We start from the raw sequence: 17,832 nt of genomic DNA on the forward strand, positions 1-17,832 counted from the left end.
GTAGCCTATGTCACTCTCCTTCCCTTCAACTATCTCCACGTAAAAAATCACGTCTATTCGTCGCTCCGTTTTGCCGTGAAAGACGGACAAACAAAGAGACACACACTTTCCCGTTTATAATATTAGTATGGATTATGGATAACCAGTGCATAATATAAAACTACACTTAATGCGAAGTTTCTTCTTTCTTGGTATATACTATGTATTCCAAAGTAACATAGTCTTCGTAAGGCAAAATTAACTTTCAGCTAGGGAAGGTTTTTTTTTAAATATAGCATATGGGACCCATTAGGTATAGAATGCCATAATATCATTAAAAAAAAAAAAAACACTTTGTGTATGTTGTTTTCTTCTGTTCCATATCCTTTTTTCCTAAAGCCGATATACCTACGCATATAACTGTCACTAACTGGACTGGATTCATTCGCGATAATAATCAAGTGATAAAACTATCATGTCATGGACAATTGGATATCATGATTTTGACCATTTGCCCATTGCGCCATAAAATATTCCAAAAGATTTGCATGATTTATAATCGAAATGTATCTACTCTGTTGTTTTAACCGTTACGTTCACCGAAGACTGAACTATGATAATGCGAAACCAACATGAATTCGTACCTTTATAACGGCAACAATAATTGGCGATATTTTACGGATTATCTGGTTATTGTGATGTAAGGTTACTTTTATTAGAGTACGAACTCTTGTTAAATTTCTCACGTCTAGTGGTTCAGCTGTCCTATGTGGTAGGCCACTAAAACTAATTTCAGTCTAACCTTTTAACCGCCCTGATGTTATACATTTGACTAGCTATTTTCATTTCTCACATATTTACAAAAGAATTACTTGTTTTATCTGATATAAAGATGGTTAAAAGGTTAAATGCAAAAACACTAACAAACCATGCACATTTGTCTTGTGAACACTTCAAAAAGTTCAGAAGGTCAAATCGTAAACAATGAAGGGGGTTATAACGGCATGTTTGTCTGTTGTGCCGGTGCGGTGCCGCAGTGTTTCAAAGCGTCGCATACAGCGGTGAGTGGATTGCATGCACGCGCTACACAGCTCCAACTCATCTCGCTTCCTTCGGCTCGGCAGTCGGAGCTTTTACTCCTTCGATAGTAATAATCCATTTAGCAGCATTTTTCACCATTTCAGGATCAAAGTCTACGTTTATAACTGTGTACATATAATCTGTTCCCTTTATAAACGATATGGGTTCTGTCAGTCCGACGTCGACACGTTTTCATATAGTTAACACAGTCACACTCCAAATGCAAACTACCTGGAGGTTCATCTGCGTGCTTTTAGCGGTTTTTCACAGCTTTTATCACTGACATATAGATCTAAGACACAGCCTCACCTAGTTTGCTTTCTTGTTCTTGTGAATAGTACTATGAATTAAGGCTTTCTTCTAACGAATTTGGAATACACTAGTACAATAGAGCTTATGACGTCCTAGAGAGCTTCATAGTATATTAATGTACCTTCATCGTATAGTTTTGACATTAACTCATACTATTTGATTCCATTTGACGTTGTTTTTTTTGTCTCTGTTATTGACTGGTATCGCAGTTGGTTAAATTTCGTTTGCTGCATATTTGCAAAACAATTTGGTTTTATAACATGATCAGTGTCAATTTAATAATCGGATGCTTCAATTCCGAGTATTCAATTTTATTGGAATTTGTGCCCAAGCGTGGCGCATATTTGCCCGTATGTTTAACACTTCTCACTACGTATAACAAAAAATAATTTCATTTGAGTCGACCTCATTTGATTGTATGATTTTGTTTTCACGCACAAGTACACGTTTGTAGTTTAGATAGTAGCTTTTGTTACGCGTAGTGGGATAGCTTTGGGGGCCCTATATATCAGCTTTTCGTATACACCCTTTATCGGTACGCACGGTCACGGACTTTAATTGTTTATCCATTTCTAGTCCATTTTATACTGGACATCTCATAAGCGTAGTTAAGCTATGACGTGTCCAGTATAAAACGAGGACCAACAATTAAAGTCCGTGACTGTACAACCCGCGGTAACCGATTGCTACGTAGACATATTTCCAAGGGTTTCCACGGGCTGCTAAAGCGACCAGTATGCGGATAACGCTTTCAGGTCTAACGATGCTTTATCATTTATAATATAATGTGTAATATTTGTTTAGTTATGGCGTATATGGAGATGTTCGGCAACTGCAGTCACCCGCCCAACAACGCGGCCGCGCCGCCCGACATGTTCCGGCACTCCATTCATACATACAATCTGGCCAGGTAAGCGTCAATGTTCATCTGATGAGGTTTTGACTCCTGGAAGCAAAATGAATCTTCTCAGGTGGAAAGCCATATACTTTATTACTCACATTCTCAATTCCGTTAATTGCTTAGAGTACGATAAACTACCTCAAATGGAATGCCACGAAAAATCTGCCATTTCTATGATGATACAAAGTTTAATGGTCTATGGCGTCGGACCCATGTTTAGATCATGAACCTACAATTCTATGGACAGATAACTCCGAAGAAAAACCTGTGATTCCATCATCCACATTGATAGCTTTGTCTATGACCTCATCCACTAATCTCCCGTCAGTCGGATCGAGGCGCCCGTGGCGAAAACATCTCCAGAAAAATAAGAAAATATGCCTACATGCGTTGTCAAATTGTGTAAAAATGACAACAATCGAAAGAAAAAAAAATACGGAGCAACTTTTCATGCGTAAATTAATACTTTATCACGTTATTATGCGTAAAATCACAATATTAATTAATGTTCATAATCGTAAACCAACAAACTGCAAAACAAGAGTGTGACCAGTATTTTTTTAAATAGTGTTTGCACACAGCGCACTGAGTCATTATTATTTGTTAAAAACAAGATATTTCTAAGTTTCAAGTAAAATAATTAATTTTTGATAAATTAAGTGAAGAATTGATTTTCTTTTGACCTGAATTGTAATTATTTTGATTTTAAATCGTGTTTGCATATCGCAAACCGTCTGCCATTGCTGGCTTGTAAGGTCGCCACCAAGCCATAAAATAAAATTTAAAAAAAAACGTCCGCCATTGTTGGGTCACAGCCGGTCTTCAGTGAGACTCTCTCTGTTCTATTACTACTCTGTGGTTTAGATTGATTTTGTTTCAAGATTTGAAAAATTTACACTTAAAAAAACCGGTCTTTGGACGCTGTAAAGCTCTCGAAAACTGCCCTGACTTAACCCGCTAGTGTGTAATCTACTGTAAAATTCAGCTTGTTTATTCGCTAAAGGTTCTTTCCATTCCACTCCAAGAATTTAAAGCGTTTCTCATCAATGAAACATTTATTTCATCCATTATTCCTCAAACTGTATAATTCATTGACATTAACAGTTCATATAGCACATTAACAGTTCATACATAGTATAGCCACAGTATAATAAAGAGTACTACCGTACAGTATGGCCACTCTCGCTCCCCGCTGAAAGTGCCGCCCACCCCCTCTCGGTTACCTCACAGTTACCGCCTGTCAAAAACGCCAACACTCAACCCGTCATATCTCACTAACACAAACATGGTACGCGTTCACCTATCGAGCTTAGAATGTGTGCTAGGAACGCGCCTCTTTCATATATTTGATCGCCAGTGTCCGAGATGTGGTATAGCATTAACCAAGTAATAAAATTCCAGTGCGCAACACCCGAGCGGGAACAGTATGGTGCAGCGCCACCAGCACGTCCAAAGGTCCATAGCGCAGTCGTTTACTGTGCAGCACTTTAGCAGTCCACCCGTACTGAGGTAAGAGAACCAAGTCGCTAATAATAATTTAAACGTTTGTCAATTACAACAAGCTGTAGATCGTTCGGCTCATCATCTTCACATTTTGCGTTGTTTATTGCGACACTAACGCACGAAGTGATCTATTATGAACTTTTTTCTACTCCCGTGTTGGTTATTCGTCATTTACCGTGTCGTGCATAGATCGTTAAAACCCTACATGGCAGATGCCCGCCCCCGCCCGGCGCCCCGCGCACCCGCGCATACGATATAGCTCTTAAAGCATTGTGAGGATGCCGTTAAGGGATATAGCGGGCCGCGGGGCGCCGGCCGGGGGCGGGCGGCGGCGCGGGGGAGTGCGAGCGACGGGGTGAGTGCAGAAACATTGCAGAGGACAAGTCAAAATACTTGTAGGAAACAGTGCGAATTTCACGAAAGTTATTCTAGAAAACTATTCAAAAGTGCATGGTCGTAGAAATAGTATTGTATGCAACGGTGTTTAACTGAGTCAAAAAATACTCGTGGCGTCTCAATAACAATTTTCGGCTTCGCCTCAAATTGTTACCCACGCCACTCGTATTTTTTGACCTCCTTTAAACGCCTGTTGCATAAAATACTATTCTAGGACCACTTCATTTTATTTGGCAGCTGACTGCTTTTAAAAAAGCAATGTCTGACACCCACTAAGGCATTTTTAAATGAAAGTGTTAAGCAGTAACATCTGCTTGTTTATTACTTACAAACGTTCCCAAAAAGAAACTTCTGGCAAGAGGTCGTTGAACTTGTTACTGATATTATGCAATGGATCACTCCTGCTGTTGACTGTACACAGCAACTGAACAGAAAGTATCAAGATCTATTTTTCGCCTGAGCATATGCGCATTTATTTCGCGCGTTGCCGCGGTGAATATTTTAGAATAATAGCCAGTTCCTGATAGTTATTTAGGAGATGTGTGCTCTGTCCGCAGTGGGTCCGAGGACAGCGTCAGTTTGATCACGTCTGGCGGGACCAGCCCCGTGCCTCCCGAGCTACCGCCAAAGATGAGTAAAACTAAGGTACTGCATTTCTTCTTTAATATAGAGTAGTGCCCAGTGAAAATCACATTATTTTGCTAACCACCCAATTACCCATATTCCTGTATTGTTTGTAACTAATATGTTTACTTACCTAAGGAATGGAAACCAAACCTCTGGTCTTGTTATTACTATGTATTACTACTACTACTGGCCTTAGCGTCTAATTCAGACGATTTATGGCGCAATGTCCGAAAAACATCGCTTGATCTTGAATCCACAGTATCCCCTAACCTTCGATCAAAGGCTCATAAGTCCTAGTGTTTTCAATGTGTTTTATTTTCAGATTCAAATCAATTCGAGCAATGAACTTCTCCCGCCGCCCTCGCCTCGGCCTTCATCGCACAATAGCTCTACCTCTGTTGAAGAAATCACGCACAACAATTTGGTAATTATATTGAATTCAGAATGGTGGTGTCCGATCGATGAATTGTTTTTATTTGAAATAACGATCCAGTGTAGAAACGTAGGTATCATGATTTAAAGTTAAAAAAGAGGTTTCATACTCATTATTTGATACAAATAAAGTGGCACCAGTCTTCCTGAAGTACTTATACAATGATTCCATTGCAGAATTCGGACGAGTCTTACATTAGTACTTCCACGCCGGCCAAGTTCCCCATCGAAGATGAGCACGAGCTGCTGGTGCCAGAGCCGACACCCTCACCTGTGCCTTCGCAGGTTAGTCAAATAATATCTTTGAAAAAATAATGTATCAGATTTCATAAAAAGATAGAACAAAGTGAGAAGTTTTAGTTTACGTGACTCATGTTATAATTTTTTTGTAGAAGAGTGAAAGCAGTACGGAGCCTATAGCGGCCACAAAAGACTCTGACGCCGCTCCTCCGGACGCCGACCCCGAAGACATCATACTGCAGACCGACATCAGCTCGAACCTGCTTCTGAAGGCGCCCAGCAAAGACGGCCCGGAGGTGCGCGGCGGCCATCCGGACGCTCTCATCGTTCTCGCCACTAAAGCTACCAAAGGTATGTCGCATATTGTATCCACTAAAAACATAACGTTTCGTATGGAAACCCAAAGCTAGCGAAGGAATGAACTAAATAAATAAGATATACACACTCATTAATTTCTCTGGTAACGACAATCTAAAACTTGCATGATAAATTCTATAATCTGTTAACTTTCTGGCGAAACTTACACTACCAATCTTTGAAATGTGCTAGTCAGTAGCTCCATGTAAACAATAACATGATTTCTTGAGACGATAACAAGGTTCTGTACTTAGTGTCCATTAGGAATATTTGCACACTGCATGATTCTGGAGCGACAGTTACATTGATAAATTGGCTCCTTTTGTGCATGATAATATCTTGGGAGTGACCAATTAAAATAAAGCGTGTTGTCACGAACAGTTAAGCGTTTCTATAGAGCTAGGTAAACGTGCAATGGCTTCTAATCTTATAACTTTCATGCTTTCACTTTACAGAGACGGACGAGTGTAAGTGGTCGATTCATTGTATGGTTTGGGGCTGAGACAGTAAATGGATGTATACTTTCCGATTCTACTAGTGCTTTTGCTTTGTATGATAGCCGCCAAATGAAGCTTAGTGCCACGCTAGTGATCATTTGTGAATAATGCCAGTTACAGCTTCATTGGATGCGTTTATTGAATAAGATCAGACAACTGAAAGTAAATGAATTTAAAGTGTAGCTGCTTTATTATCGAGCATGTTGTTAGGATTTTTATTTATTTTCAACATAAAGCTTACTTACTAACTACTACTAACGTACGTGTAGTCACTGAGTGAGCATGAGCACATTGAGCACAGCGAAAAATATTTGAATACACTACATACTATGGTAGACACAACTGATTACCGCTTCAAATCAAACGTTTACGTTTGCGCTTGAGTTGATTTTTTCCCAGAGTGAAAAATTGTGATACGAGTTTTTTACATGGGCTTTACATACATGATCAAGAAATGATAAATAAAAAAAAAACAATATAAATCTCCTGTATAATTCAATATTCGAGTCCCAGCGACATCATATGATGTCAGTAAAATATACCTAAATAGTAGGGTGGATAAAAAAACACTTTTGGAATTAGCAAACCTAATAGTTATCAATCAATGACCCTTAGTCTATGAAGCCTTTGTGCAAAATTTCAGCTTTTTTAATCAACATCTTCACCTTCAGATCCCGCATTAGGTTTGAAATTTTGAAAATCATACAAACCTGAAAATTCACGTTCAGATTTAAAAAAAAATTCGGCTGTATTATGTTAAGTATATGTTATTGATACATATCAATATAAGAAACTACCAAAAGTTGCGAAAATAGCGTTAAAAATCGCAAAGTTTCGGTATTTTAGCGGTTATTTCGGCAAATGTACTAAAACTAGGCGAACTTTGGCGATTTTTGATGCTATTTTCGCAACTTTTGGTAGTTTCTTATATTGATATGTATCAATAACATATGTATACTTAACATAATACAGCCGAATTTTTTTTTTAAATCTGAAAGTTGAATTTTCAGGTTTGTATGAGATTTTCAAAATTTCATACCTAATGCGGGGGCTGAAGATGTTGATTAAAAAAGCTGAAATTTTGCACAAAGGCTTCATAGACTAAGGGTTATTGATTGATAACTATTAGGTTTGCTAATTCCAAAAAAGTGTTTTTTTGATCCACCCTACTAAATAGCTGGTTTTAGTCCCAATCTTTCCCATGTTTTCATCTTAGTTACATGACGACTCAATGCCCGTCATGAGGCCACCGCTGAGCGGACGGAGCAGTCATTATTATCGTAATTCTAGTTAAAACATACACTTAGGGAAAAATCTCCTCTAAGGCCCACTTGCACCAACCACAACTCAGGGTTAGCGGGCTGTCAACTGTCAAATTCCATATAAAATGGTGGGTTAACCCTCGCATTTTCGTTGGTGCAAGTGGCCCTTATTTTAGTTACTAATGCGATAGTAGATTGTGTGAAAAAGGAGCAAAAATAAAAATACGCTCAAGATTATATTTTAGAATCCCTCGCTGCTCAGGAATCTCAGGATTCAACTATAGAAAACTTTGCTTTAATCAGGATTTAATGTAATTTTTTCTCCCTTGTGACACAATGTACTATCACACCACCTTTAAGGAAATGATTTGCTCAACAAAAAAAATGTTATAACAGAAAATATCACATTTTTGTTCCCTCATAGCAGGGAAGAAAAGTGCCACTTTACCCTTTTCCGTCGGGGATAAAAGTCCCTTTTCCGAACAGGTGATGTGAAAATAATATTGTTGGCATTATTTTTGCATTAATAGAAAAACAAAAAAATCTACAAACCGACCTATCAATACCATAAGGAGTAGGGTTGTAAATGATTATAGTTTTATAGTCTAACTGAACTGAACTTATTTCTATTAACTATAGATGTCAGAATGCAAGAGAAGTCTTCATTCATTGGTGGATTATTGAAAAACATTACTTTTTTGTTATGTTTATTTTTTACACAACGATCTAAAATATATCAAGATAGGTACCATAACATAAATACAGAATGAGTTCTTGCTGGCAGCACTAACATTTAAATTCGCAGTTACACAATAAAATTGCTTATTATGAATTTACGATATCAAATACCTAATAATTTTCAGTGAATTCTATAATCAAACAAAAAAAAGGTGACATCAGGTAATAGGCTAGTTTCCTATACTTAAAATAAAATATTTTATGCAGTGCTCGAAATAAAACACCACATAATTAGAAGAAAAATATGGACAGTAGTTATGTTTAAACATAATTTCCATTTAATAAGTCGGAGAATGATATAAAGTAAATGAATTGACCGTGACGTCACTCCTCAGTATTTCATAGTAATTCCATATTAGCAAATCGTTTTGACAGTTCTTAAAAAGAAGCTGATTTGACTATTAGGAAACTAGCCTATTACAGTTGCCAAAAGCAATTGAGTGGATGTATTTAAAGTCACTTACGGGTCTAACGCGATTACGATTAACGAACGTTTTTTTGGTCTCTATAGCCATCTCTTGCATTCTAATATCTACATAGCTTTCGCCAGTGTCTTAAGCTTGATATCTGTGCACAGACTTCGCATACCAAGAGGCGTTCCTAGCCACGTACCGAACGTGGGTAGCGCCGCGCGAGCTCGTGGCGCGGCTGACGCGTCGCGCGCACCACTTCAAGTCGCGGCCTCACGAGCTGCGGTCCACACTCAGTTTGCTCACGAGAGTCGTTAATGATCTTACGTAAGTACTACATTCCTTCTTCCTCGGTTCCTCATGGCTGAGGGTCGCGGCCACATGAGGTCGTTATTTTGCGCAACCAAAGCTCTCCATTGATCACGGTCTTATGCAGTCCTAATAAAAGGCGCCTGTGTCAATCCCTGGCAGTGCCCATTTCTGAAAATGCCCATAAACCATAACCGCTTAATCAACAGAGATGCTGAACTATTTTATTATCTACAAAACTATGACGCATATTTGTTTATTCAAATGGATACATGAAAGTTCATACAGTTTTGTTTATTTTAGGATGACGGACCTTGAAGAATCTCTAATGCAGAAAATTATGGAATTTATTTATTGGCTCATTGAAGTCGAAGAGTTGCCAATCGCTAAAGCACTAAGACAAATTTTGGTGGACAAGCAAAAGCAGCTGCATAATCAACAACAGGTAACTTTCACTTAAATACTTGTGAGTGTCAGAATGGCGGGTGTACATCAAGCAATCCTGGTGTGGTATACGTCAGGAGTTATTGCTAGCAATGTGCCAAATGTGCGCCAAAACTCGAGCAATGTGCTCTTTGAACTCCAGAGATATTTAAGAAATTAATGACACCCGCCATTCTGACGTCAGGTTGGCGGGTGTACTTCCAGTTCTAGCTAATGGCTGCCTACTCAAGGGTGAAAGTACTGCCTAAGGTTAGTGCTTGCAATGTGCTTCGACATGTATGAAACACAAACTAATTCAGAGAGCCGTTGAAGAGTAATATGGGATTGAATAAATATATCTATAAGTATCACTTTTTTGTGAAAAGCGCCTGCATGTTAATGCTGCATTGCAGGCAATGAACATTGCTATTTTATTTCAGCAGGCGTTATAGATATATTTATTCAATCCCATATTACTCTTCAACGGCTCTCTGAATTAGTGTGTGTTTCATACATGTGGAAGCACATTGCGAGCACTAACCTTAGGCAAGTTAGGCAGTACTTTCACCCTCGAGTAAGCAGCCATTAGCTAGAACTGGAAGTACACCCGCCAACCTGACGTCAGAATGGCGGGTGTCATTAATTTCTTAAATATCTCTGGAGTTCAAAGAGCACATTGCTCGAATTTTGGTGCACATTTGGCACATTGCTAGCACTAACTCCTGACGTATACCACACCAGGATTGCTTGATGTACACCCGCCATTCTGACGCTCACAAATACTTAGAATTAAGCGGGCGGTTGTTTTATGCGATTACAGCAGCGTTAAACGCATGCCATTAACGGAATGTAAGGAAAATGACATGATGCTGCGGAAATCGCTTTGACAATTTTCATACCTTCCGTGATCGCATAATGTGAGGTTTCTCTATTTCGTAAAGCCAAAATATCATTATGAACTCAGATGTATAACTTAATAATTGTGTATGTATTTTCTGATTACGTGTTGTGTGTCAGGCGAACACCCGATACGAATACGAGTCTCCGTGCTACTCGAGTGTGTCCCTCCGCCGCGACACGCTTCTCGACTTCAAGCCGTCCGAACTAGCTGAACAGATGACGCTGTTAGACGCCGCGCTTTTTGCGCGCATCACTACGGCCGAGGTGCTGTCGTGGCCGCGCGACCAGTCTGAAGAGAGCTCGCCCAACCTCACCAGGTTTACGGAGCACTTCAATAAGATGAGCTACTGGGCGCGCTCAAGAATTTTAGAACAGGTGTGTAACTGACACTTTTTAGGGTTCCGTAGTCAACTAGGAATCCTTATAGTTTCGCCATGTCTATCTGTCCGTCCGTCCGTCCGTCCGTCCGCGGATAATCTCAGTTAGCACTAGAAAGCTGAAATTTGGTACCAACATGTATATCAATGACGCCAACAAAGTGCAAAAATAAAAAATTTAAAAAAAATGTTTTATTTGGGGTCCCCCCCACATGTAAAGTGGGGGTTGATATTTTTTTCATTTCAACCCCAACGTGTGATATATTGTTGGATAGATATTTAAAAATGAATAAGGGTTTACTTAGATCGTTTTTTGATAATATTAATATTTTCGGAAATGATCGCTCCTAAAGGAAAAAAAGTGCATCCCCCTTTTGAACCATATGTCTTAGAAACATGAAAAAAATCACAAAAGTAGAACTTTATAAAGACTTTCTAGGAAAATTGTTTTGAACCTGATAGGTTCAGTAGTTTTTGAGAAAAATACGGAAAACTACGGAACCCTACACTGAGCGTGGCCCGACACGCTCTTGGCCGGTTTTTTTATATAAATGATACACTTATTGAATGAAAGTAGTACGTACAAAAGGTACAATGTCCAGTTGCCACCAGATAACATTTGTTTACTTACTTGTTTTAGACTTTTTTTACGACTTTGTCACACCGATTTAATTTAACCCTGACTTCGTTCCATCTTATTAAATTTGTCGAAATACCGTTAGAAAATTGGTGTAACACTTTTATAACTTTGTAATAGTGTTGTTTTCTGTAAAAACGACATGAAGGAATATATTCTTGTTTCAGGACGAAGTTCAAAAACGTGAACGCTACGCGCGGTGCTTTCTAAAAGTAATGAAGGCGTTGCGCAAGATCCACAACTTCAACTCTTACCTCGCGCTGGTGTCCGCGCTGGACTCGCCGCCGGTGCAGCGGCTGGGCTGGCCGCGCGCCATCGTGGAGGCGCTGCACGACCACTGCGCCATCATCGACTCCTCCTCCTCCTTCCGCGCCTACAGGAACGCACTGGCGGAGACGCAGCCGCCGTGCATACCCTACATGTAACTATCATTACACGCAGTTAATATATTTCGGTGTACCTATTTTTGTATCGTCTTGATCATTAGATTGCCTTCCGTGTGTGAATTTCTCCATTCCATTTCCTTTTGTTGATATCGTAAAAGTCGACTATGAGATATGGGACCAACTGTGTTGTCGACGTCTTGTTGTTGTTGGTACCAAGTACCAATTCAATCATCGAAATTAAGTTAGTTATTTTCTATAGTTAATTTATATTAGTAGAATATTATGTGTATATTTGACATTAATTTTCTTTTGACAGTGGTCTAGTACTCCAAGATCTGACTTTCGTCCACATCGGCAACCCGGACCTATTGCCCGACGGAAGCATCAACTTCACAAAGAGATGGCAACAGTACCATATCATGGAAAATATGAAGAGATTCCACAAAGAGTGTGTATTATTGTTTGTTATGCTTATTTTATCGGCAGATTCAAAGCAGAGTTATCCAAGTTAATGCACATATGATGACTTTTATATTCTTAGGTTGTATATAGATGCCAAACTCTATACAACACGTTATACCCATAAATCAGCGAAACTAATGCAAAAATGGTGTCGCTTCCAAACAAAAAGTCCCACTCCATCGCTTGCTAACAGGTCTTGTTGCTTTGATAGTTTTGTTCGTATAAAGGTACAGTAAATGGCGATAAAGAATGAACATCGGTCTTTGGAAAGAGACAATTAATGTCAGATAAGCAAGAAAGAGACAACGCTCTACAAAGACGAAAAACCGATGTGCAATCATTATAGCGGGGTACTTTAGATATAAATCTTTTTCTTCTAGGTTCAAATGTAGGTTAAACTTGGATGTTTATTCAGGATTGGTTCATTTTCGCAGCAGACAGTACAAGTTTAAGAAGAACGAACGCATCCAAGCCATGTTCAACGAGTTCGACGACGTGCTGAGCGAGGAGGCGATGTGGCAGATATCGGAGAGCCTGAAGCCGCGCAGCGGGCGGCCGCGCGCCGCCGCCGCGCCCGCGCCGGCCGCGCCCCCCACCGCCTAGCTGGCGTCGCTGCTCAACTGCGCCCGGCTCACCATGCCGGTCAGTATCCGATATACATACTACGATTCATCCGTTAATACTATCTCATTTCTGGCACCCCAACTATGCCATAACAAAGGTATACTCTTGGGTCGACACGATCGTTTTTCGTCACGTTCCTAAAATTCTGCTTTCGTCAGCCATTCTTTATTCGTCACGGTCGTCGATGGTCTTTTTCAACTACGGTCAATTTCGTTGTTCATCTCTATCTTAATCCGTCTCGTTTTTTACTCGTCATGTTCGCTGCTAAATCTGTTTTTCGTGTTTTTTCGTAGTCTTAGGTCGGTACAAACTTAGAATATGACCAAATACGAAATGACGAAAAACAATTGATTCGAAATAAGAAAAAGGTCAACAACTCATTATGGTCAAAGACGATAATGATTGCAGTCTAAGTTGACGAATGAAGAATGGCTGACGAAAGCAGAATCGAACAAATTTGGGATCGTGACGAAAAACGAACGTGTCGACCCAAGAGTGTACCAAAACAAAAACCACACAAATTTCAATCTTTTATCTAAATCGAACCGTTGCGCCTATATTTTCATTTAGTCGCCATTTTCTTGAGATAGTACTCGCTTACTACAATAACTATCAAAGCTTATCGATTAACATTGGACGTACTCATGTAAATAATATTTGTTGCAGATAAAATTAGAATCCAAAGAATAGAAAAGACCAAGAAATCGTATGGACGAGAAAAGCTGGCTTATATCGATGAGGAATTGTGTAAGTTAAGATGAAATGTGATTATCTGTCCTAAAAAGGCCTAATTATTTTAGTGTATTAATAGTAAGTGTGCGATTTTCAACTGTGATGGAACCGGGAGGAACGTCGTGGCGCGCCGGTCGGCGTTTGCCTCGCTTCAAATCTCAAAGCTTTTCGTGTGGAATGAATAAATTAATCATAGCAAAGTTTGAAGCCAAATATTCAGTATCAGTATTTGAGTCGAATATACTATCGTCTTATACATATCAGCATGTGACTTGTGTAGTGAACTAAATAAACGAGTGACGCCGCGGTGTTTAGAATAATGTCCTTGATATTCTTCTCGTTGTTGTATTTGCCATTGGTGTCGATATCTAAGTAAATTTGCTTCGAAAATTTAAATATTACATACATCGAATTAGAGAACCTTTTGAAGTAGGGATTTTGAATACAGTGTAGTAAGTTTAAACACAGTGTCAATTACTTTTTCATTCTTCTCAAGTAGAAACTAGACTTCCTAGTAGCAGAAATAATAAAATAATCCATGAAACTTCAAATGATGTGTTTGGTTAAAACATTATAACTATTTTAAAAGTAATTGGCACTCTAGTTTTTGACTAGGCTAAGCGTAAATTGTACCGTTTGTCAAATCTTTGCGGGTAATTAAGCGTCGATCTAAGAAATGCGCTCATGATTGCAATATCTTTGCTTATTACACCCGAGATGTTGCTTGATTAGAATGTCAATACCATGACAATTAACAATAACATTTTGTAGCTCCGCTTAGACAACGATACATATTATTAGTAATTACAAATTCGATTACTTGCATGTTGCAATGGTGTTTAATTATAAGGAACATAGTTAGACTATGTAAATTATTGATGCCTAGTACATAATTGGTTATGACTGTACGAAATGATACATCATAGTTAACTTGCATGGTACTATTATACATATTATTAAAAATTGTGTAATATGGAATATACTACATAGATATGAAGTACATTCTATGTTGTACTGTGTCGAAAATGCAATAATAGAGTTGTGACTGTTATTACAGGAGTCATAGAATAGCAACTTAACCTGCCTCGTAATTAGCTATATTCCATACAAACTTTTATTCTTAGTAAATTCTTAGGTGTTTCTAATATTCCATTCTGAGATTGGTCATTCTAATCAAGTTTCATAACATAATAAACTGCCTGTCAGTGGCGTCGCGCGAATCATTCCCGCTCACTAACTTATCTTGAGAACAGCGAGTTGTCGTGTATCATTGTGTTAATTAAAATAAAACGTACATAACGTACATTATACTTCCGAAAAGAATACTATTTTGTTAATTACTATCCAATTTATTTTTGTTATACTTTAGAAAATTAAAATATTTTTACTTGTTTTTATTTATGAGCCGCCATCAATGCTAGCAAAATGTTGTACTCGTATTACTAATTTTTGTAATGACAATTTTCAAGTACAATTTATACACTCTCAAATGGAAATGAGACGTTAACTTAGTACATACGTTGTTTTGGCGTCTCTTAACGATTTATTCCCAGCCTGGACGAACAACAACATTGAAATGTATCAACGCCACTGATCATTAAATGTGTTCCCATTGTCATTGTATCAGTTACGTAATTATCAATGTTTTTATGTCGGCGGGATTTGATCGCATTTGCCTTATATAATTGATACAATTAAAACAGGACGGCATGTTTTGTTTTTAAAGTTGAGGTAGTCATTATTATTTATAATAACTATGTAATAGGGCTTCCAAGTTATGAACACATCATATAATTAAATCAGTACTATTAATGGATCCTCACTACTCGAGGCAAAATCCCCGCCATTAATCTATTTCTGGAATAAACCGATCAACTGCGTGCCAAATTTTAAACACAAAACAAGTGTCCTACTATCTTATGTTTATTATAATATTTTTCAAAGGGTCTGTAATATTTGATGAGAGCATAGTACATACAATCGAGGCGACGTCATTGTGAATCAAAGCACTTCTAGTACAAAATTGTACATCAAAGTGAGATTTTTCATTTGACTTTTGACTATCATTGATGTTGTACTCGTAGGTATCATCTGTCACCTCTTTTACAGCTGTTAAGTATCTAATTGTACTAGAATAAACGAATCTTCCAAGTCATGTCACACTTCTTAGGCGCTAGGTACTTCTTCCAGTTTTAAAGTACGCATAGACACTACATTAACCATCCAATGTTTTAAACGAATATAAGAATGCCATAAGGATAAGTTAATCATCCATTTAGTAGAAAGTATTTAATGCGATATTTTTGTGCATGTTCTTTAAAATATTAAAGTCGAAGTTACTTTTTATTTTTGATATTCAGAAAATTATATTTTTCTTATAAGTTGCTACCTAAAGGCAGCAACCATATTTGAATATAACATACTTTTGAGATGTTTACTTGTCTTCTATCGTCACGGATTGTGTCATTTTACTCTTAAGAGATTTAGTGTCAGACGAGGCTTGTAACGTAGCCCTGCGCACGGATTTTATTCGCTGTTCACGACAGCAGATGGTCTAGGTAACTTATAGCAACCAATCATAATCGGTGTTTGTTTTGCCTTAAGACGATCGACTTCGAATTAAATGAAATAGCAATAAATATTGATGGTGTTGTAGAATCGTTGCACAATTGTGATACTACTCGTGTAGCGCTGCTTGCTACTCTGTCGTATTGACGCCCTCGTTTTGTAGGCAATTATATTAGAGAATGTTAGCTGTAAGCGTTAAAAAAACAAACCCCAATATTTATCTGTCGCTAAGTTAATGTAATTTATCAGGTAGTGCATTATTTGGAGGGACATAATGTTCCGTGCAATAACTAGACCAATATTTAGGACATTCTACAATGCTTTACTGATTTATACGCTGCCGTATTCTTGAGAGGAGAAGTAGAAGTAGTTTGTGTTGTAAGTGCAGCATAGGAAACCTGTTGGCGACTTCTTTGTTTAAAATGTAGCTAGAGCGAGGTTTCAAATACTAATAATATTATTTATTACTTGTCATATTTCAATGCATTTATTTGTTGCGACAAATATGAATGTTGTTATTGTGATTGGACAAAAATGTACTAATTGATCAAACGCCAAATGTATTTTAAAAGATAAACATTTTAAATATTTTCAACATTGCTTTAAATATTTATTAACGAGGATATGGAACGGTTTACGTGCCACATGAGCGTGCTGATAAACTTGTTTATAATGTTACATACTTAAATTTAACCGGTAAGAAATACTTACCTTAACCAATTACCAGGGCCCGTAACTTTCATGCCGATGACATAAATTTGACGTCACGTTGCATATATGTAGGATAATTCAAGAGTTTTATTTAATAATTAATCATTAATCATTATTTAATAATCATTTTAATCATGACTTCAAAATAATCTATTCATACGTGAAATAATTAATACTTACTTGATACGTGAAAAGTAAATTAAATTATTTGTTTATTTTTCATACATACATTTTATTAAATAGTTTTGTTACCATATTTCAATAAATTATTAAAAAAACAAATTGTTTCCTTTTCGTTTCACGTATCAAGTAGGTATTAATTATTCCACGTATGAATAGCTTTCTTTTGAAGTCATTTGTACATGATTAAATTGATTAATGAATAATGATTAATTATATGCAATTAACATGCAACGTGACGTCAAATTGATGTCATCGGCATGAAAGCTACGGGCCCTGCCAATTACATTCAATTTCGGAACATTCTTTGAATACTAGTATCGTTATAATTCTTGGATGTAAAGAATTTTCATATCTAGTAGATACTCATGTATTTGATTATTAAAATTTGATATATTCGACGTCCATGTGGCATTCTAACTTTCCATCCTGATACTAAAATCTACATTTAGAAAAACTAGGAAATTGGAAGTCGCACGATGATAATACTCTTTCAGGCAGTTTAGAACTGCTCAGGACCACTTAACATGTGTTGCATTGAAAAATATGACTCGTTTGCTAGCTATGTTCCTAAGATCATGATTTTTTGTTTGATATTATTTATTTAGTGTAGGTATGTTTATGTAATTGTAAAATTTAGTGACGGAAAATATATTTAAAGACTGCATTAAGTAATTGTTCATTATATTTGACAATGTTAGGATATCCCATTACTTCATTGGAAATATATTAAGTATTTTATAAGATTGGTCTGGCAGCGACCAAGTGTCGGGCGGAACCAATAGCTTG

At 37.6% G+C, this 17,832-nt stretch overlaps 1 protein-coding gene across 15 annotated transcripts in view; it reads left to right on the top strand.

Annotated features, from left to right (window-relative positions):
• Positions 1–16,975, top strand: part of LOC125240631 (guanine nucleotide-releasing factor 2) — a 64,262-nt gene extending 47,287 nt beyond the window's left edge. For 12 of the 15 annotated variants that reach the window (XM_048148618.1, XM_048148610.1, XM_048148616.1 and 9 more), the window contains 15 exons: positions 1,017–1,040; positions 2,176–2,281; positions 3,674–3,781; positions 4,729–4,816; positions 5,121–5,222; positions 5,408–5,515; positions 5,623–5,821; positions 6,283–6,294; positions 8,902–9,061; positions 9,347–9,488; positions 10,484–10,741; positions 11,548–11,801; positions 12,083–12,214; positions 12,663–12,870; positions 13,519–16,975. In XM_048148618.1, coding sequence (XP_048004575.1) covers positions 1,017–1,040; positions 2,176–2,281; positions 3,674–3,781; positions 4,729–4,816; positions 5,121–5,222; positions 5,408–5,515; positions 5,623–5,821; positions 6,283–6,294; positions 8,902–9,061; positions 9,347–9,488; positions 10,484–10,741; positions 11,548–11,801; positions 12,083–12,214; positions 12,663–12,831 — 1,862 coding nt within the window. In that variant the 3' untranslated portion in view covers positions 12,832–12,870; positions 13,519–16,975. The remainder of the gene's footprint in view (positions 1–1,016; positions 1,041–2,175; positions 2,282–3,673; positions 3,782–4,728; positions 4,817–5,120; positions 5,223–5,407; positions 5,516–5,622; positions 5,822–6,282; positions 6,295–8,901; positions 9,062–9,346; positions 9,489–10,483; positions 10,742–11,547; positions 11,802–12,082; positions 12,215–12,662; positions 12,871–13,518) is intronic. The other 3 variants (XM_048148612.1, XM_048148614.1, XM_048148615.1) reach the window with 3 other exon arrangements.
• The last annotated feature ends 857 nt before the right edge of the window (positions 16,976–17,832 follow it).

The sequence above is a fragment of the Leguminivora glycinivorella genome, chromosome Z (genome assembly GCF_023078275.1).
Source record: "Leguminivora glycinivorella isolate SPB_JAAS2020 chromosome Z, LegGlyc_1.1, whole genome shotgun sequence".
In the NCBI taxonomy this organism is placed as follows: domain Eukaryota; kingdom Metazoa; phylum Arthropoda; class Insecta; order Lepidoptera; family Tortricidae; genus Leguminivora; species Leguminivora glycinivorella.